General features: G+C 40.5%; 1 protein-coding gene across 1 annotated transcript in view; it reads right to left on the bottom strand.

Moving 5' to 3' along the window:
* Nucleotides 1-1,190: 1,190 nt before the first annotated feature.
* mthfd1b (methylenetetrahydrofolate dehydrogenase (NADP+ dependent) 1b) overlaps nt 1,191-14,910 on the bottom strand; it is a 46,963-nt gene continuing 33,243 nt past the window's right edge. Inside the window, exons 26-28 of the mRNA XM_080751200.1 lie at nt 14,070-14,222; nt 3,509-3,623; nt 1,191-2,812 (exon numbers count right to left, since the gene is read on the bottom strand). Coding sequence (XP_080607326.1) covers nt 3,534-3,623; nt 14,070-14,222 — 243 coding nt within the window. The 3' untranslated portion in view covers nt 1,191-2,812; nt 3,509-3,533. The remainder of the gene's footprint in view (nt 2,813-3,508; nt 3,624-14,069; nt 14,223-14,910) is intronic.

Below are 14,910 nucleotides of genomic sequence, written 5' to 3'. Positions count from 1 at the left end.
GTTTTAAACCATTTCTGCATACATTTTTGAATATATTTTTTGTAGTTTTCTACTTGTTTGTGTGTTATGTCTGTTTTAATAGCTGCAAATTGTATTGTGCATTACAATAAGTATAAATCAGGCTTTTCACTTGACGTGCTTCAATGCAGTGCAGTCACAGCCATTGTGGAGGCAACCGTGCAGGGCACCTATGCCCATGCTTATCAGGAGCATTTGGGAGTTCAGTGTCTTGCTCAAGGACTCTATTTCCTATTTCTTTACTCTTGCTTTTAGCTGAAATTTTAAATCCCTTTGATGCTCTTGACGTCCACACTGTTCTGAAATTGTTCTTCAATGTTTTATGTTTTTATTTTTATTTTTCTGCTTTATTGTATTCATGTGTATTTTTTTTCTGTTAAGCACTTGTGCTTCATGTTCTGCTCTGTAAAGCGCTTTGAGCTGCATTTCATGTCATGAAAGGTGCTATACAAATAAAGTTTTATTATTATTATTATCTTTGACATGAAGACGAGGAGGAGCTGGGTATCGAAGCAGGAACCTCTATAGCCTGGAAACCAGATGAATCTGCCATTAGGAATTAATATTTGCCCTCGGCAGATTTGCTTAGTTGTGATTGGAATTCACTCCCTCCGAAAGTAGTGAGGGACCAATCAGGGTTATAAAATGTAGGGCAAATACAAGTATGCAAATATGGGGCAGCATTTTTTTAATCTGGCACGATAGAAATGCAGGTTCCACCCAGAGATTCCAGACCAATATCTAGGCAGTGATATTAGTCTGGACATGCCAGGATAGAACCTGTACGTCCTGAGCCACTTCCGCTTTCATTTATAGCACCTGTACATTTTGATACGTGGATTCAACCATTGATGGGTTTTGTTTGTTTGTTTGTTTGTTGCCTGTTTCCAGGGGTCTGGCCAGAAGGGAGAGGGACGAGGAGTCGCTAAGGGTAATCCAAGTCAAAGTCAAGATGAAGTTGGAGGCAAAACAAACTGAATCCTCATAACCTACAAAGCGATCAGTTTCCGCTGTATGATAATGACTGTGAAATATTCAAACACCACAAATAAAGCTATTTCCACAAGCGAAACAAGACTATGTTGAAAAATGGCCTGGAAATTTAGATGGGGCAGATGATTATGATGATTTAGAGGGCAAATGCTGAAGCAATACAAAAGGCAAAGACATGGTTTTTAATTTGCTCTACATGATCTTTATTCATTATTTCTAATACAAAAGCAAAAACATAACCTTTTTTTCTTATTTTTTTTAAATTAGACAGCAGTGTTAATTACTCTGACATTGATAAGACAGTAACAATTAGATTGCAGGACAAGACAAATCAGTCAGGCAGGGTCTGTGTTTGACTGTTTGAATGCTGTGCTTATTACAAAAGGCCTAGTGAAGCCACAGTGCCATCAGTTTAGAGCAGGGGTCTTCAACGTTTTCAGGCCAAGGACCCCTTAGTTGAGAGAGAGATGAAGCAGGGACCTCCACAACCTGTTCATAGATTCCATATAGTTAGTTGTTTGACAGCGCAATCATCAGTATATTTTGGATTCATGTCAATTTGTGTTTTCAGATATTTAACCACTTGAACCGTCAATACTTAATAAAGTTGACCATTCACTATGTACTTAGTTGGCTCTTTTTCCCTACACCAAACCTCTTTGCCAAAAAAAGCCGATCTACAAGCTCACAACGCCTCGTAGATCTGCCATTTTTGGCAAAGGTTCTCAGAATAAGGACACTAGGGTTCAAGTGGTTAATATAAAAAAGGATAAAAAAGTTTCCATGATTTGGAGGACCCCCTATAGTAACTCTGAGGACCTGGGGGTCCCGGACCCCCTGTTGAAGACCCCTGGTTTAGAGAATAAGTGGTTGCATACAAGTTATACCGTGTAACCTTTTCAGTTTAATATTTTTTTTCACCTGCATTTCACAATAACCATTACATACATGTATTGTGGATGTGAAGTGACCACTTTAATGGTGTCTGTCTGCAGACTCTGTCTGCAGACAGACATCTGATGGGAATTACATGGGATGGGAATTACAGTTCAAACCGAAAAGCTACACGGTATGACCTAAAAAAGAAAAGAAAAAAGGTGCCTGATGCCTTGATCTGTGAGAACCGTTTGGAAAAATAGCATCATCTAAAATGTACATGGCTGGGAATCAATTACGGTGTGAGTAGTCACGTGAGGGCTCCCTAACAACTTCCTGGCGTCAGTATTTTAGACTATTTATTATAGACTAAAATGCGAGAAAAAAAATAATTAAACACTTCAACATTTTCTAAAAATAGCAGATATACAAGCTTGAAAGTGTTGCGTTGTGAACCATACAATTCAACGTCCCATATCGTCCCATCCCTAATCTGGACGCGGTCAGGTCCGCGCTGATGCCTCCTTTCCTTTGTCGGGTCGCAGAGACATTACTTGTGCCTCTTTGAAGCATTGTGAGCTTGTATATCAGCTATTTTGGCTATTACTATTATTATAAATAGGACTTATTAAGAGAGGTTAACGTGCAGCCTATAAAAAGGGGAATGTAAACAACTAAAAGTCTAACAGACGGCAGCAGCAGTGTCGGGGGGACAAATCTGTCGAGGTGATTAATTAAGTTTCTAATTTACCCTTCCGTGGCCACTTCTGGGCAAAGCAAAGTCATGATTCGCAGATGTGAGTGGCTGAGTGAAAAGGTGTGATGAAAATCATGAGTGGCAGGCGAGGAGGAGGAAGACACTTCCAGCTTTTGTGATGCGTCACATTTGATCAGGGCTTCGTCAGGAGGGGTCGGCAGGTCACATCTGGACAGACCAAGGAGATGAGAAGAGGATGGAGATCAGTGTTGCATTGGTGATTCAATGTTTGGGGGTACTCAGTTTTTTTAAACTTATTGTTTTATTATCAGCATTCATCACAAGTAAGTTCCAGAAAACAAAACAGAAATCACATCAGTTTTAATGACGTCACGCACACATTGCTTAACACCTACACCAGTAAGACTCCCTAATCGGGAGATAAGCGCCCGTCACGTTGCATACGCAAACTTTAGAAGGCAATCGTAGCCAATCAGGAGAGAATATGGGAAATGGGACATATCCATGTTGATGACGTGAATTTAGAGATAATGTGTACAGCTTTGCGTGATTTTAGGGCAAAATGTGTAGGAGCAGAGTCCAAAAATGTGTTTTGCAAAAATCGGCCTGATGGTGGCGCTAGAAGAGGAACATGTGAGAAAGGAGGTTGTGGTTTACCATCCAAGGAATGCATGTGCAAAGTTTGACATGGATAGGGCCAACAGTGGTGGAGATTAGAGTAGGGACAAAAGTGTGACGTGACAGACAGACGGAGAGACAGCCGGTGCAGCTTTTCATAGTAACTTGCGAGTTAACAGGTTCAGACAATGGATATGTCAAATAACTGCGATTATATGTCAAATAATTGCGATTAGACGATTATGTCATAATTGTGACAGGCCTAGATATGGATATGGTTCTTACCAGTTGAACAGTGCAAAGACCCGCGTTAAAAGAGTCCGTTGACCTCCTCGGTCTCAGGATCCAGATCAATGTCATAGAAACATGGTCTAGTTGGCAGGCCTGGGATTGTAGGCATCTAGAAGGAACAGAGAGAGAGGAGAGTCACAACGATAATAATAATAATATCTACTTCTTCCCAAATCAAACCCAGTTCTGATTCCTGTGTGCTTTGCCTTGTATGCCTTTACACTCAAATACCTGGAACGTGCCCGAGTCACATTAGATTTGAACTAGGGATGGGCCGAAAGCAAAATTCTTGGCCGAAACCGAATACCGAATACTGGAAACATTCCGCCGAATACCGAATACCGAATAGCCGAATAATACATGTATATAATTTATTTTGTATAATAAATGTTTGTACCATTGCTGTACCTTTGTTGTAAAGCTACCTGATTATGGCAAACCCTAACTTAAATAATAATCACCATATGGTTCCATAAAACATTTATTTCTCACTTTTGAATGCACACATAACAAAATAAAATATTTTCTCTTTGCAATGTTAGCATAAAACAAAGTCAAAATAGTGCAACTATTTCTGTAGTATCCTACAGAGATAAAAGTGCATCAGAACAAGGTGCTTAAAACTGCAGAATGATCTAGGCCTACAACAAAATATTATTGTAAACACAAGGGCTGTAACAGCCAGGCCTTCAACAACAAATGCACATACTGTATGTTGCAAAATGATCTAGGGCCCAGGGGTCCTCAAATACAAATCTTGAAGGTCCAGAAATATTTTTTTGAAACAGGTCCAGGTCCGAAAAAAAAGGCGAAGGCGAAATAAGGCGGATACATTTATACAGTATACTGTATGTATGTATGTTTATTATAATCATTAGAATTGTTTATTTTAATTATTATTATTATTATTTGGAACTTTGGAAATCTCAGTTGGAACTGTTACCCCTGCTACCTGATGCTGGATAAGCGGTTGAAGATGGATGGATGGATGAATGGGTAATTATTTATGCATGTAGAGTAGGCTACATTATTTACATTTATTGTGTAGCAATAAAACACTGGCTTATAGTTTAATTATTGGAAACTAAAGAGCATAAATGCAATATTAGGCTTGTCGTTCAGAATGGAAAATAAAGTGGAACTTAGCGTGAGGGGGAGAGGATTACTTGACATTCAGTTAGTTGACACACGTACTGCACAAGCCAGACTGACTGTGCTGATTGACTATGTCAAATGACCAGTCAAATCAGGGTCAACGAGTCATAGTTATTAACCTAACACAGCCTAGGATAGCTGACAATAATATGCGACGACACATCACATTGTTAAAGACGCATGATCACGCATCGCGAGTTTCGCGACCATTTCTCATCTAATGCAAGCAGTTGGAGCCTTACATCGTGGATATTAATGTGTTGCTGTTGTCCTCTCCAATTGAACAGCCAAAGGTAGAAGATCTCTAAGTTATTAATCCAGTGGGAGCAATGGTTTCCAAGAGGTTTTAGCAACTTTTTTAAGGCAGCGATCGGCATGAGTGTGTGGAGAGGAGAGGAGAGGGGAGGGGGGGAGCAGCATGGAGAGCAGACTGCGTCGGAGACTCGGAGGGAAGGAAAACCTTTGATCTACAAGCCCACAGCACGTTGCACCCGCGACGCTTTGTGGGCTTGCAAATTGGCGTAGGGGTGTGTCTTGTGAGCCTGTGTATGTGTTTGAGCGAATGAGCACAATCAGCACATACACACACACGCACACACATCACACACAGTCAGTCCGATCGTCAGATACAACTGTGCGGAGATTTCTCAGAAATGTGCCGCGGTCCGGACATGGACTGCGGTCCGCCTATTGAGGACCCCTGTACTAGACCCCTGTCCTTCACACTATTCGGTGCTCAACTATTCGGTTTTAAAAGCTATCCAGCCGAAAACCGAAAATGCATTTTTAGCCATTTTCGGCCGAAAATTTTCGGTGCCGAATACAGCAAGAGCCGTCGCAGACTGCGTCCGCGTCTGAAGACGGGTCTTATGACCCGTCTCATGACGCGTCAGTGCTTAAATAGCGGTCAAGACGCAGCTTTGCGTCCAGGACGGAGCTCCCGCGGCTCAAGACGCGATTCTCGGTTTCAATCACTTCAATCACGTCTTTGCGTCTTCTAGACGCGAAACCGCGGCTCAAGACGCGATTCTCGGTTTCAATCACGTCTTTTAACCTCAAAGACGCGGCTTGGACACTACAATCGCGTCTTTGATCCCAAAGACGAGGCTTGGAATCGCGTCTGGCTGGAACTCGGTGTGGCCGTAAAGGAGACATGTAACCCGCAAAGTCTGCTGTGTGCTGTCCTTGTATCTATTAGATACATTTTACTATTATTTATTGTCAATGGAACATGCTATATTCTACCATATTGTCGGCATTATAGTGTGTCATAACGTTTTTAGTGCGAAAATATATCTTTTCGTTTCTTTTTTTTTTTAGCATTTAAAAAAAAAAGGCAGGTTATATCTGCCTGGATTCATGGCACAGAGCAGAACGTTTAGCTCAGTCGCTAGAGCGGCCGCCCCGTTGACCGGAGGTTGCCGGTTCGATCCCCGCCTCAGTCACTCTTTATTTCTAAGCACTGTGAAACACGTTTTCTTGCGGCTCCAGACGCGAATCTCGTTTCAATCACGTCTTTGAGCCAAAAGACAGGGCTTGGACCGCGTCTTTGAGCCCAAAGACGGGGCTTGGACACTACAATCGCGTCTTTGGGGGCTTGGACCGCGTCTTTGAGCCCAAAGACGGGGCTTGGACACTACAATCGCGTCTTTGATCCCAAAGACGTGGCTTGGAGGCTACCGCGTCTGGCTGGAACTCGGAGCGGAGTCAAGTTCATTGAAAATAACGGGGCCGTATGTTTTGACGCGGCGCCTCCGTGCGGCCGATGTGTCTAGTGTGTGTTCCCCTTCAGACGTCTGCTGTCTGCTCTCCGTGAAAAAAAAAAAAAAAAGGGTGTCTATTGTATGTATTTTTTGATGGAGAATTCAAATATTACCTTCTTTTTTGCATAGGACAACTCTAACCTGCATCAATTGGTATTTTATAATTGCCAATTGTACCCTATTCATCTAAACTAGACCAGGTCAACCTGGTTGTGCCAGACCCCGGTTCTGCCAACCCTCTGGGCCTATACATTTAATGGTACATTTATAGGCTGTCTGTCCCTTTATAGGCTGTCTGACCCTCCCTCATGTCATCATCATTTGTGACATCATTGTGACCAAATATGGAGAAAAGAGGGAGGGACAGACCGACAGACAAAGCCTTTTGCTTTGTCTGTCGGTCTGTCCCTCCCTCATGTCATTGTGATGACATGAAGGCTTTGTCTGTCGGTCTATCCCTCCCTCATGTCATCATCATGTCATCATCATGACCATCTATGGAGAAAAACCGGACAGACCAACATTTGCTTATGTAGGCCTACCCATTTCATGGGTCTGGCAAAAACAAATTGGATGTCTATTGTAGGTATTTTTTGATGGAGAATTCAAATATGACCTTCTTTTTTGCATAGGACAACTCTAACCTGCATCAATTGGTATTTTATAATTGTCAATTGTACCCTATCCATCTAAAAAAACAAATTGGATCTCTATTGTATGTATTTTTTGATGGAAAATTCAAATATTACCTTCTTTTTTTAAATAGGACAACTCTAACCTGCATCAATTGGTATTTTATAATTGCCAATAGTACCCTATCAATCAAAAAAAAACAAATTGGATCTCTATTGTATGTATTTTTTGATGGAAAATTAAAATATTACCTTCTTTTTTTAGATAGGACAACTCTAACCTGCATCAATTGGTGCATCAACCTTCTATCTATCTATCTATCTATCTATCTATCTATCTATTTATACTTCACCTTTAGTCAAGAAGAGAGTTCAGCCTCAGGAACTTGCACACCTGGAACTGTGTCATGACTGTGTCATGGAGCTAAGCAGAACTATGTTAAATACTCACAATGAGTCTGATGGACCAATCAGAGTGGTGGTGGGGGGAGGGATCAACAATAGACATAAACTGGATAATGCTTTGTTAACTGTCCCACCTAAGTCCCTGCTAGTCTGAACAAATCACCTTCCCTCTCATAACACTACTACTACTACTACTACTACTACTACTACTACTACTACTACTACTACTACTACTACTACTACTACTACTACTACTACTACTACTACATTTATATAAAGCTGCTCTTGCATTTGAATTCAAGTCTGACACAAGTTAAGGTTAACTTAGGTAGTAGTTCATTTTGCTGGCTTTTGTGTGTGAGTGTGTAGGCCCACAAATTATTATAATTGTCTGTCATTAAGTGACTCAAAGGGAGACGTCTAATGGGTGTTTATTATTTTAATATTAACTGTGGGAAGATTATATATATTTTATTTTGCACTTAGTGTTGTGATATTATTCCTGAAGGAAGAGGGGTATTTTCACAGCCCAGGCTTTGAACCTAAATGCTGTTTACATGCTCTATAAATATTTATTTCTATATAAAACTCAGTTGTGTGGAGTTATTGTGTGCCTTTTCTTGTAGCTAAAGAGTCCATTTGTTCACTAGACATTAAGTCAAGGTTACTATTTTGAGTTGAAGCCAAGTGTTTTACTACTTTGTGGTTTAACATTATTTAAAAGGCAAATTCATTGTTATGGTTACTTTAGAAGACTGCTTTTGCATTCATGAGTTAAAAAGAGAGCCAAGCTAATTCAAAGAGTTAAGTTAAAGGAACACAAAACGTGACTTAACTCACAGCTGCCATTGGACAGACAGTTATAACATACTCTTATCTTTCACAGAACAGACAATTATCATTTATTTTATCTATTTGAGACATGTAGCTGCTCTATGGGAAATAGAGCATTAATTTGGGATCAGCCTATTCAATTGATAATGACCAATGGGTGCCAGTTTCTAAGTAGTTAAGCATATTACCATAACAATATATGTGGCCTAGACATGGATATTGCCCACTCAACTCGTAATCTACAGAAATGTCCACCACATCACACAGTATAAAACCTAGTAGAGAAATCTGCCTTCTCCTGTATTGTATTAGTGACATTCATTAATAAATAGTAAAATAACAGGACAGAGCAGAACAGGCCTCTGCTGTGTCTTTATTATGGGTGCATTCCAATGCAAATGGATACTCTGGAACAATCTGAAACAATGTATCTTTCCTGTGGCTGTTATAATGAACACAAACAGATCAGAACGTAATTTAACATTAACCAGTTACATTTATCATACAACAATGTAAGGGATGGATTCCTTTCTATTGTGTGAGTTACTTAAATGCTGATCAATATGTGAATCTGGCTCTTATCAGGTGGGTGTTTTCTCTCCCTGTCCTGTGCTGTCCTCAGTTAAACCAAGACAGTGCTGTTGTCACCAATGTGGAAAAAGCTTCAGCTCAATTTATTATCTCAAAGTAGACCAGAAAATACACACAGGAGAGAAACCATACGGCTGTGTCCAATGTGGGGAAAAGTTCAGTTTAATGGCTGCTCCGAAAGTGCACCAGAGATTTCACACCGAAGAAAAGCCTTACTGCTGTGAACACTGTGGCAAACGTTTCACTGTAAAATCTAGCCTCGTACAACACAAGAAGATTCACACTGGAGAGAGACCTTACTGCTGTCACCAATGTGGGAAAAGGTTCACTCTGAAGACGGCTCTGAAAAGACACCTGAAAATCCACACTGGTGAGAAGCCATATACTGCTGTGTCCAGTGTGCGAAAATGTTCAGTGATATGCATCATCTTCGGTGTGAAATCTCTGGTGCACTTTCGGACTATCTTTTCACCACATTGGACACAGCCGTATGGTTTCTCTCCTGTGTGAATTTGTTCATGTATTTTGAGATAAGACAATCGAATAAAGCTTTTCCCACACTGGTCACAGCAATAGGGCTTCTCTCTAGTGTGAATTCTCTGGTGTTCTTTTAAAATCCCCTTTTGAACAAATCTTTTCCCACACTGGTCACAACAATAAGGTTTCTCTCCAGTATGTGAACGCTTGTGATCTTTTAGCAAAATACTTCCCACATTGTTCACAGCTGAATGGCTTCTCTCCTGTGTGTATTTTCTGGTCTACTTTGAGATAATAAATTGAGCTGAAGCTTTTTCCACATTGGTGACAACAGCACTGTCTTGGTTTAACTGAGGACAGCACAGGACAGGGAGAGAAAACACCCACCTGATAAGAGCCAGATTCACATATTGATCAGCATTTAAGTAACTCACACAATAGAAAGGAATCCATCCCTTACATTGTTGTATGATAAATGTAACTGGTTAATGTTAAATTACGTTCTGATCTGTTTGTGTTCATTATAACAGCCACAGGAAAGATACATTGTTTCAGATTGTTCCAGAGTATCCATTTGCATTGGAATGCACCCATAATAAAGACACAGCAGAGGCCTGTTCTGCTCTGTCCTGTTATTTTACTATTTATTAATGAATGTCACTAATACAATACAGGAGAAGGCAGATTTCTCTACTAGGTTTTATACTGTGTGATGTGGTGGACATTTCTGTAGATTACGAGTTGAGTGGGCAATATCCATGTCTAGGCCACATATATTGTTATGGTAATATGCTTAACTACTTAGAAACTGGCACCCATTGGTCATTATCAATTGAATAGGCTGATCCCAAATTAATGCTCTATTTCCCCTAGAGCAGCTACATGTCTCAAATAGATAAAATAAATGATAATTGTCTGTTCTGTGAAAGATAAGAGTATGTTATAACTGTCTGTCCAATGGCAGCTGTGAGTCAAGTCACGTTTTGTGTTCCTTTAACTTAACTCTTTGAATTAGCTTGGCTCTCTTTTTAACTCATGAATGCAAAAGCAGTCTTCTAAAGTAACCATAACAATGAATTTGCCTTTTAAATAATGTTAAACCACAAAGTAATAAAACACTTGGCTTCAACTCAAAATAGTAACCTTGACTTAATGTCTAGTGAACAAATGGACTCTTTAGCTACAAGAAAAGGCACACAATAACTCCACACAACTGAGTTTTATATAGAAATAAATATTTATAGAGCATGTAAACAGCATTTAGGTTCAAAGCCTGGGCTGTGAAAATACCCCTCTTCCTTCAGGAATAATATCACAACACTGTAAGTGCAAAATAAAATATATATAATCTTCCCACAGTTAATATTAAAATAATAAACACCCATTAGACGTCTCCCTTTGAGTCACTTAATGACAGACAATTATAATAATTTGTGGGCCTACACACTCACACACAAAAGCCAGCAAAATGAACTACTACCTAAGTTAACCTTAACTTGTGTCAGACTTGAATTCAAATGCAAGAGCAGCTTTATATAAATGTAGTAGTAGTAGTAGTAGTAGTAGTAGTAGTAGTAGTGTTATGAGAGGGAAGGTGATTTGTTCAGACTAGCAGGGACTTAGGTGGGACAGTTAACAAAGCATTATCCAGTTTCTGTCTATTGTTGATCCCTCCCCCCACCACCACTCTGATTGGTCCATCAGACTCATTGTGAGTATTTAACATAGTTCTGCTTAGCTCCATGACACAGTCATGACACAGTTCCAGGTGTGCAAGTTCCTGAGGCTGAACTCTCTTCTTGACTAAAGGTGAAGTATAAATAGATAGATAGATAGATAGATAGATAGATAGATAGATAGATAGATAGATAGATAGATAGATAGATAGATAGATAGATAGATAGATAGATAGATAGATAGATAGATAGATAGATAGATAGATAGAAGGTTGATGCACCAATTGATGCAGGTTAGAGTTGTCCTATCTAAAAAAAGAAGGTAATATTTTAATTTTCCATCAAAAAATACATACAATAGAGATCCAATTTGGTTTTTTTAGATTGATAGGGTACTATTGGCAATTATAAAATACCAATTGATGCAGGTTAGAGTTGTCGTATCTAAAAAAGAAGGTAATATTTGAATTTTCCATCAAAAAATACATACAATAGAGATCCAATTTGTTTTTTTAGATGGATAGGGTACAATTGACAATTATAAAATACCAATTGATGCAGGTTAGAGTTGTCCTATGCAAAAAAGAAGGTCATATTTGAATTCTCCATCAAAAAATACCTACAATAGACATCCAATTTGTTTTTTAGATGGATAGGGTACAATTGGCAATTATAAAATACCAATTGATGCAGGTTAGAGTTGTCCTATGCAAAAAAGAAGGTAATATTTGAATTCTCCATCAAAAAATACATACAATAGACACCCTTTTTTTTTTTTTTTCACGGAGAGCAGACAGCAGACGTCTGAAGGGGAACACACACTAGACACATCGGCCGCACGGAGGCGCCGCGTCAAAACATACGGCCCCGTTATTTTCAATGAACTTGACTCCGCTCCGAGTTCCAGCCAGACGCGGTAGCCTCCAAGCCACGTCTTTGGGATCAAAGACGCGATTGTAGTGTCCAAGCCCCGTCTTTGGGCTCAAAGACGCGGTCCAAGCCCCCAAAGACGCGATTGTAGTGTCCAAGCCCCGTCTTTGGGCTCAAAGACGCGGTCCAAGCCCTGTCTTTTGGCTCAAAGACGTGATTGAAACGAGATTCGCGTCTGGAGCCGCAAGAAAACGTGTTTCACAGTGCTTAGAAATAAAGAGTGACTGAGGCGGGGATCGAACCGGCAACCTCCGGTCAACGGGGCGGCCGCTCTAGCGACTGAGCTAAACGTTCTGCTCTGTGCCATGAATCCAGGCAGATATAACCTGCCTTTTTTTTTTAAATGCTAAAAAAAAAAAGAAACGAAAAGATATATTTTCGCACTAAAAACGTTATGACACACTATAATGCCGACAATATGGTAGAATATAGCATGTTCCATTGACAATAAATAATAGTAAAATGTATCTAATAGATACAAGGACAGCACACAGCAGACTTTGCGGGTTACATGTCTCCTTTACGGCCACACCGAGTTCCAGCCAGACGCAATTCCAAGCCTCGTCTTTGGGATCAAAGACGCGATTGTAGTGTCCAAGCCGCGTCTTTGAGGTTAAAAGACGTGATTGAAACCGAGAATCGCGTCTTGAGCCGCGGTTTCGCGTCTAGAAGACGTTAAGACGTGATTGAAGTGATTGAAACCGAGAATCGCGTCTTGAGCCGCGGGAGCTCCGTCCTGGACGCAAAGCTGCGTCTTGACCGCTATTTTAGCACGGACGCGGCATCAGACGGGTCATAAGACGCGTCTTCAGACGTGGACGCAGAGAGTCAGCGGCTGTCTCTCTATTCGGCCTCATCCCTAATTTGAACCACTTTAACCATTATTTTATGCTTTAACTATTGAAAAATAGCAGATATACAAGCTCACCCGATCTTTGACACGACTTCTAAATCCTTCCTCTAAATCAGTGGTTCTCAAACTGTTTCTTGTCAAGGACCCCAAAATTGCAGGTATTTGGCCACGGACTCCCATCTCAAAATATGTTGTTCCAGGGACCCCCAGAAGCAAATATTTGAGTTACAAATATTCGCTTTTAAATAGATGTATTCAAATACTTGCAAAAAAAAATCGTGATGATCTACAAGCTCGCAGCGCAGCACTCGGTGCCGCGTTGTGAGCTTGTATATCTGCTATTTTTCAATAGTTAAAGCATTCAATAATTCGAGGTCTAAATGGGTTAAAACAGGCATTGCTATGTATGTGCAAAAGCTAAGTGCTTAACACAGCTGGCTGCAAGGTCGACTTCACTCCTGATACAGAATAGGGATGAGACGATATGAACACTTTATGTCGTATTATTGTGACCGGGAAAAAAATGCCATTTACGATATTATCGTGATAATCTAAATATCCCCAACATCCATTATCCTGGGACGGAAAATTTGCCCGACAAAATAACAGATCTACAAGCTCACAACGTGTTGCGATGCCGATTCGGCTATTGTCCCATCCCTAATACAGAACAGAGGAAATGGGTGCGTCTAGTCTAATGCCTACTGTCAGGGGTGTTGCACCACATTCTGGGCCCTGGGTACAAGGATTCACATGTGGGCCCCCCATGAATGTTCTTCATGGGGGGAGGGGGTTTAACCCATTTAGACTGGGAACGCATTATGTTGTGCTTTAACTATTGAAAAATAGCAGATATACATGCACCGAGTGCCGCGCTGCAAGCTTGTAGATCTGCTATTTTTGAAAAATCGTGAATTTTTCAAATCCTTCTAAGGTTTTTTGAAAAAACAATGTTTCTATGTCAGCGGTGCTCAAACTCTTTCATGTGAAGGACCCCCAAAATGATATGCATTTGGTCATGGTTACAAATGTTCACTTAAAAAAATACATATATTCAAAGATTTGCACACATTTTCACGACCTTTTCAAAAATAGCAGATCTACAAGCTCGCAGCGCGGCACTGTGAGCTTGTATATCTGCTATTTTTCAATAGCTAAAGTATAAAATAATTAAGGCCCCTCCTCCACCTTGGGCCTTGGTAACTCAGTCCCACTCCCCCCTGTGACGCCATTGCCTACCGTGCCAACCAGCGGGAAGAGGAAGCCAGCGCCCACGCTGGCCCGGATGTCCCTGATTGGCAGCGTGAAGCCGGTGGGGACGCCCTTCTTGTCGGCCTCATGAGACAGCGAGAGGTGGGTCTTTGCCATGCAGATGGGCAGGTTGCTGAAGCCCTGAGGGGAGAGGAGACGGACGCTTTAATAACAAGTCTGTGCAAATTCCACCTGGACCTAAATTTAACTCCACTGTAGTCGACTCCAGTGGTTCTCAACCTGTGGTTGAGAACCCCAGGGGGGGTCCCCAAATTATTTTATAGGGGTTCCCAGATGATTGACTTAAAGGGGAAGACCACCCATTTTCAATATTGAAATATGTCATTAATATACCTTAGAGGAGTTGTGTGGAAATAGAAAAAAAGTTCCCCCTCTTCTGTGTTGCCTAGAACTGGAGGATTGATTTTGGGGTTTGTATTGTAAAGTACAATGTGTGATGCGGGTGTCATCAAGTTGTAATTTACAATACAAACCCCAAAAACAATCCTCCAGTTCTAGGCAACACAGAAGAGGGGGAACTTTTTTTCTATTTCCACACAACTCCTCTAAGGTATATTAATATAATTAATATAGTATATTAAGACATATTTCAATATTGAAAATGGGTGGTCTTCCCCTTTAATGTGCAATCATCTGTTTCTCACTCAACAGTAAACAAACCAACATAAAGTTGAATTGTATAGCGGGTGTATGTACATTTCTAAAGTGACAATTTGAGGACTATTTAATACCTCTAGAAGCAGAAATAGCCGATCTACATGCTCACAACGCCTCGAGCATGTAGATCGGCTATTTTCACAATAAAACC

Source organism: Nannobrachium achirus (genome assembly GCF_963921795.1).
Source record: "Nannobrachium achirus genome assembly, chromosome: 20".
Taxonomy (NCBI): Eukaryota; Metazoa; Chordata; class Actinopteri; order Myctophiformes; family Myctophidae; genus Nannobrachium; species Nannobrachium achirus.
Note: the sequence above shows the minus strand (reverse complement) of the source record. Positions and strands in the feature narration are given on the sequence as shown.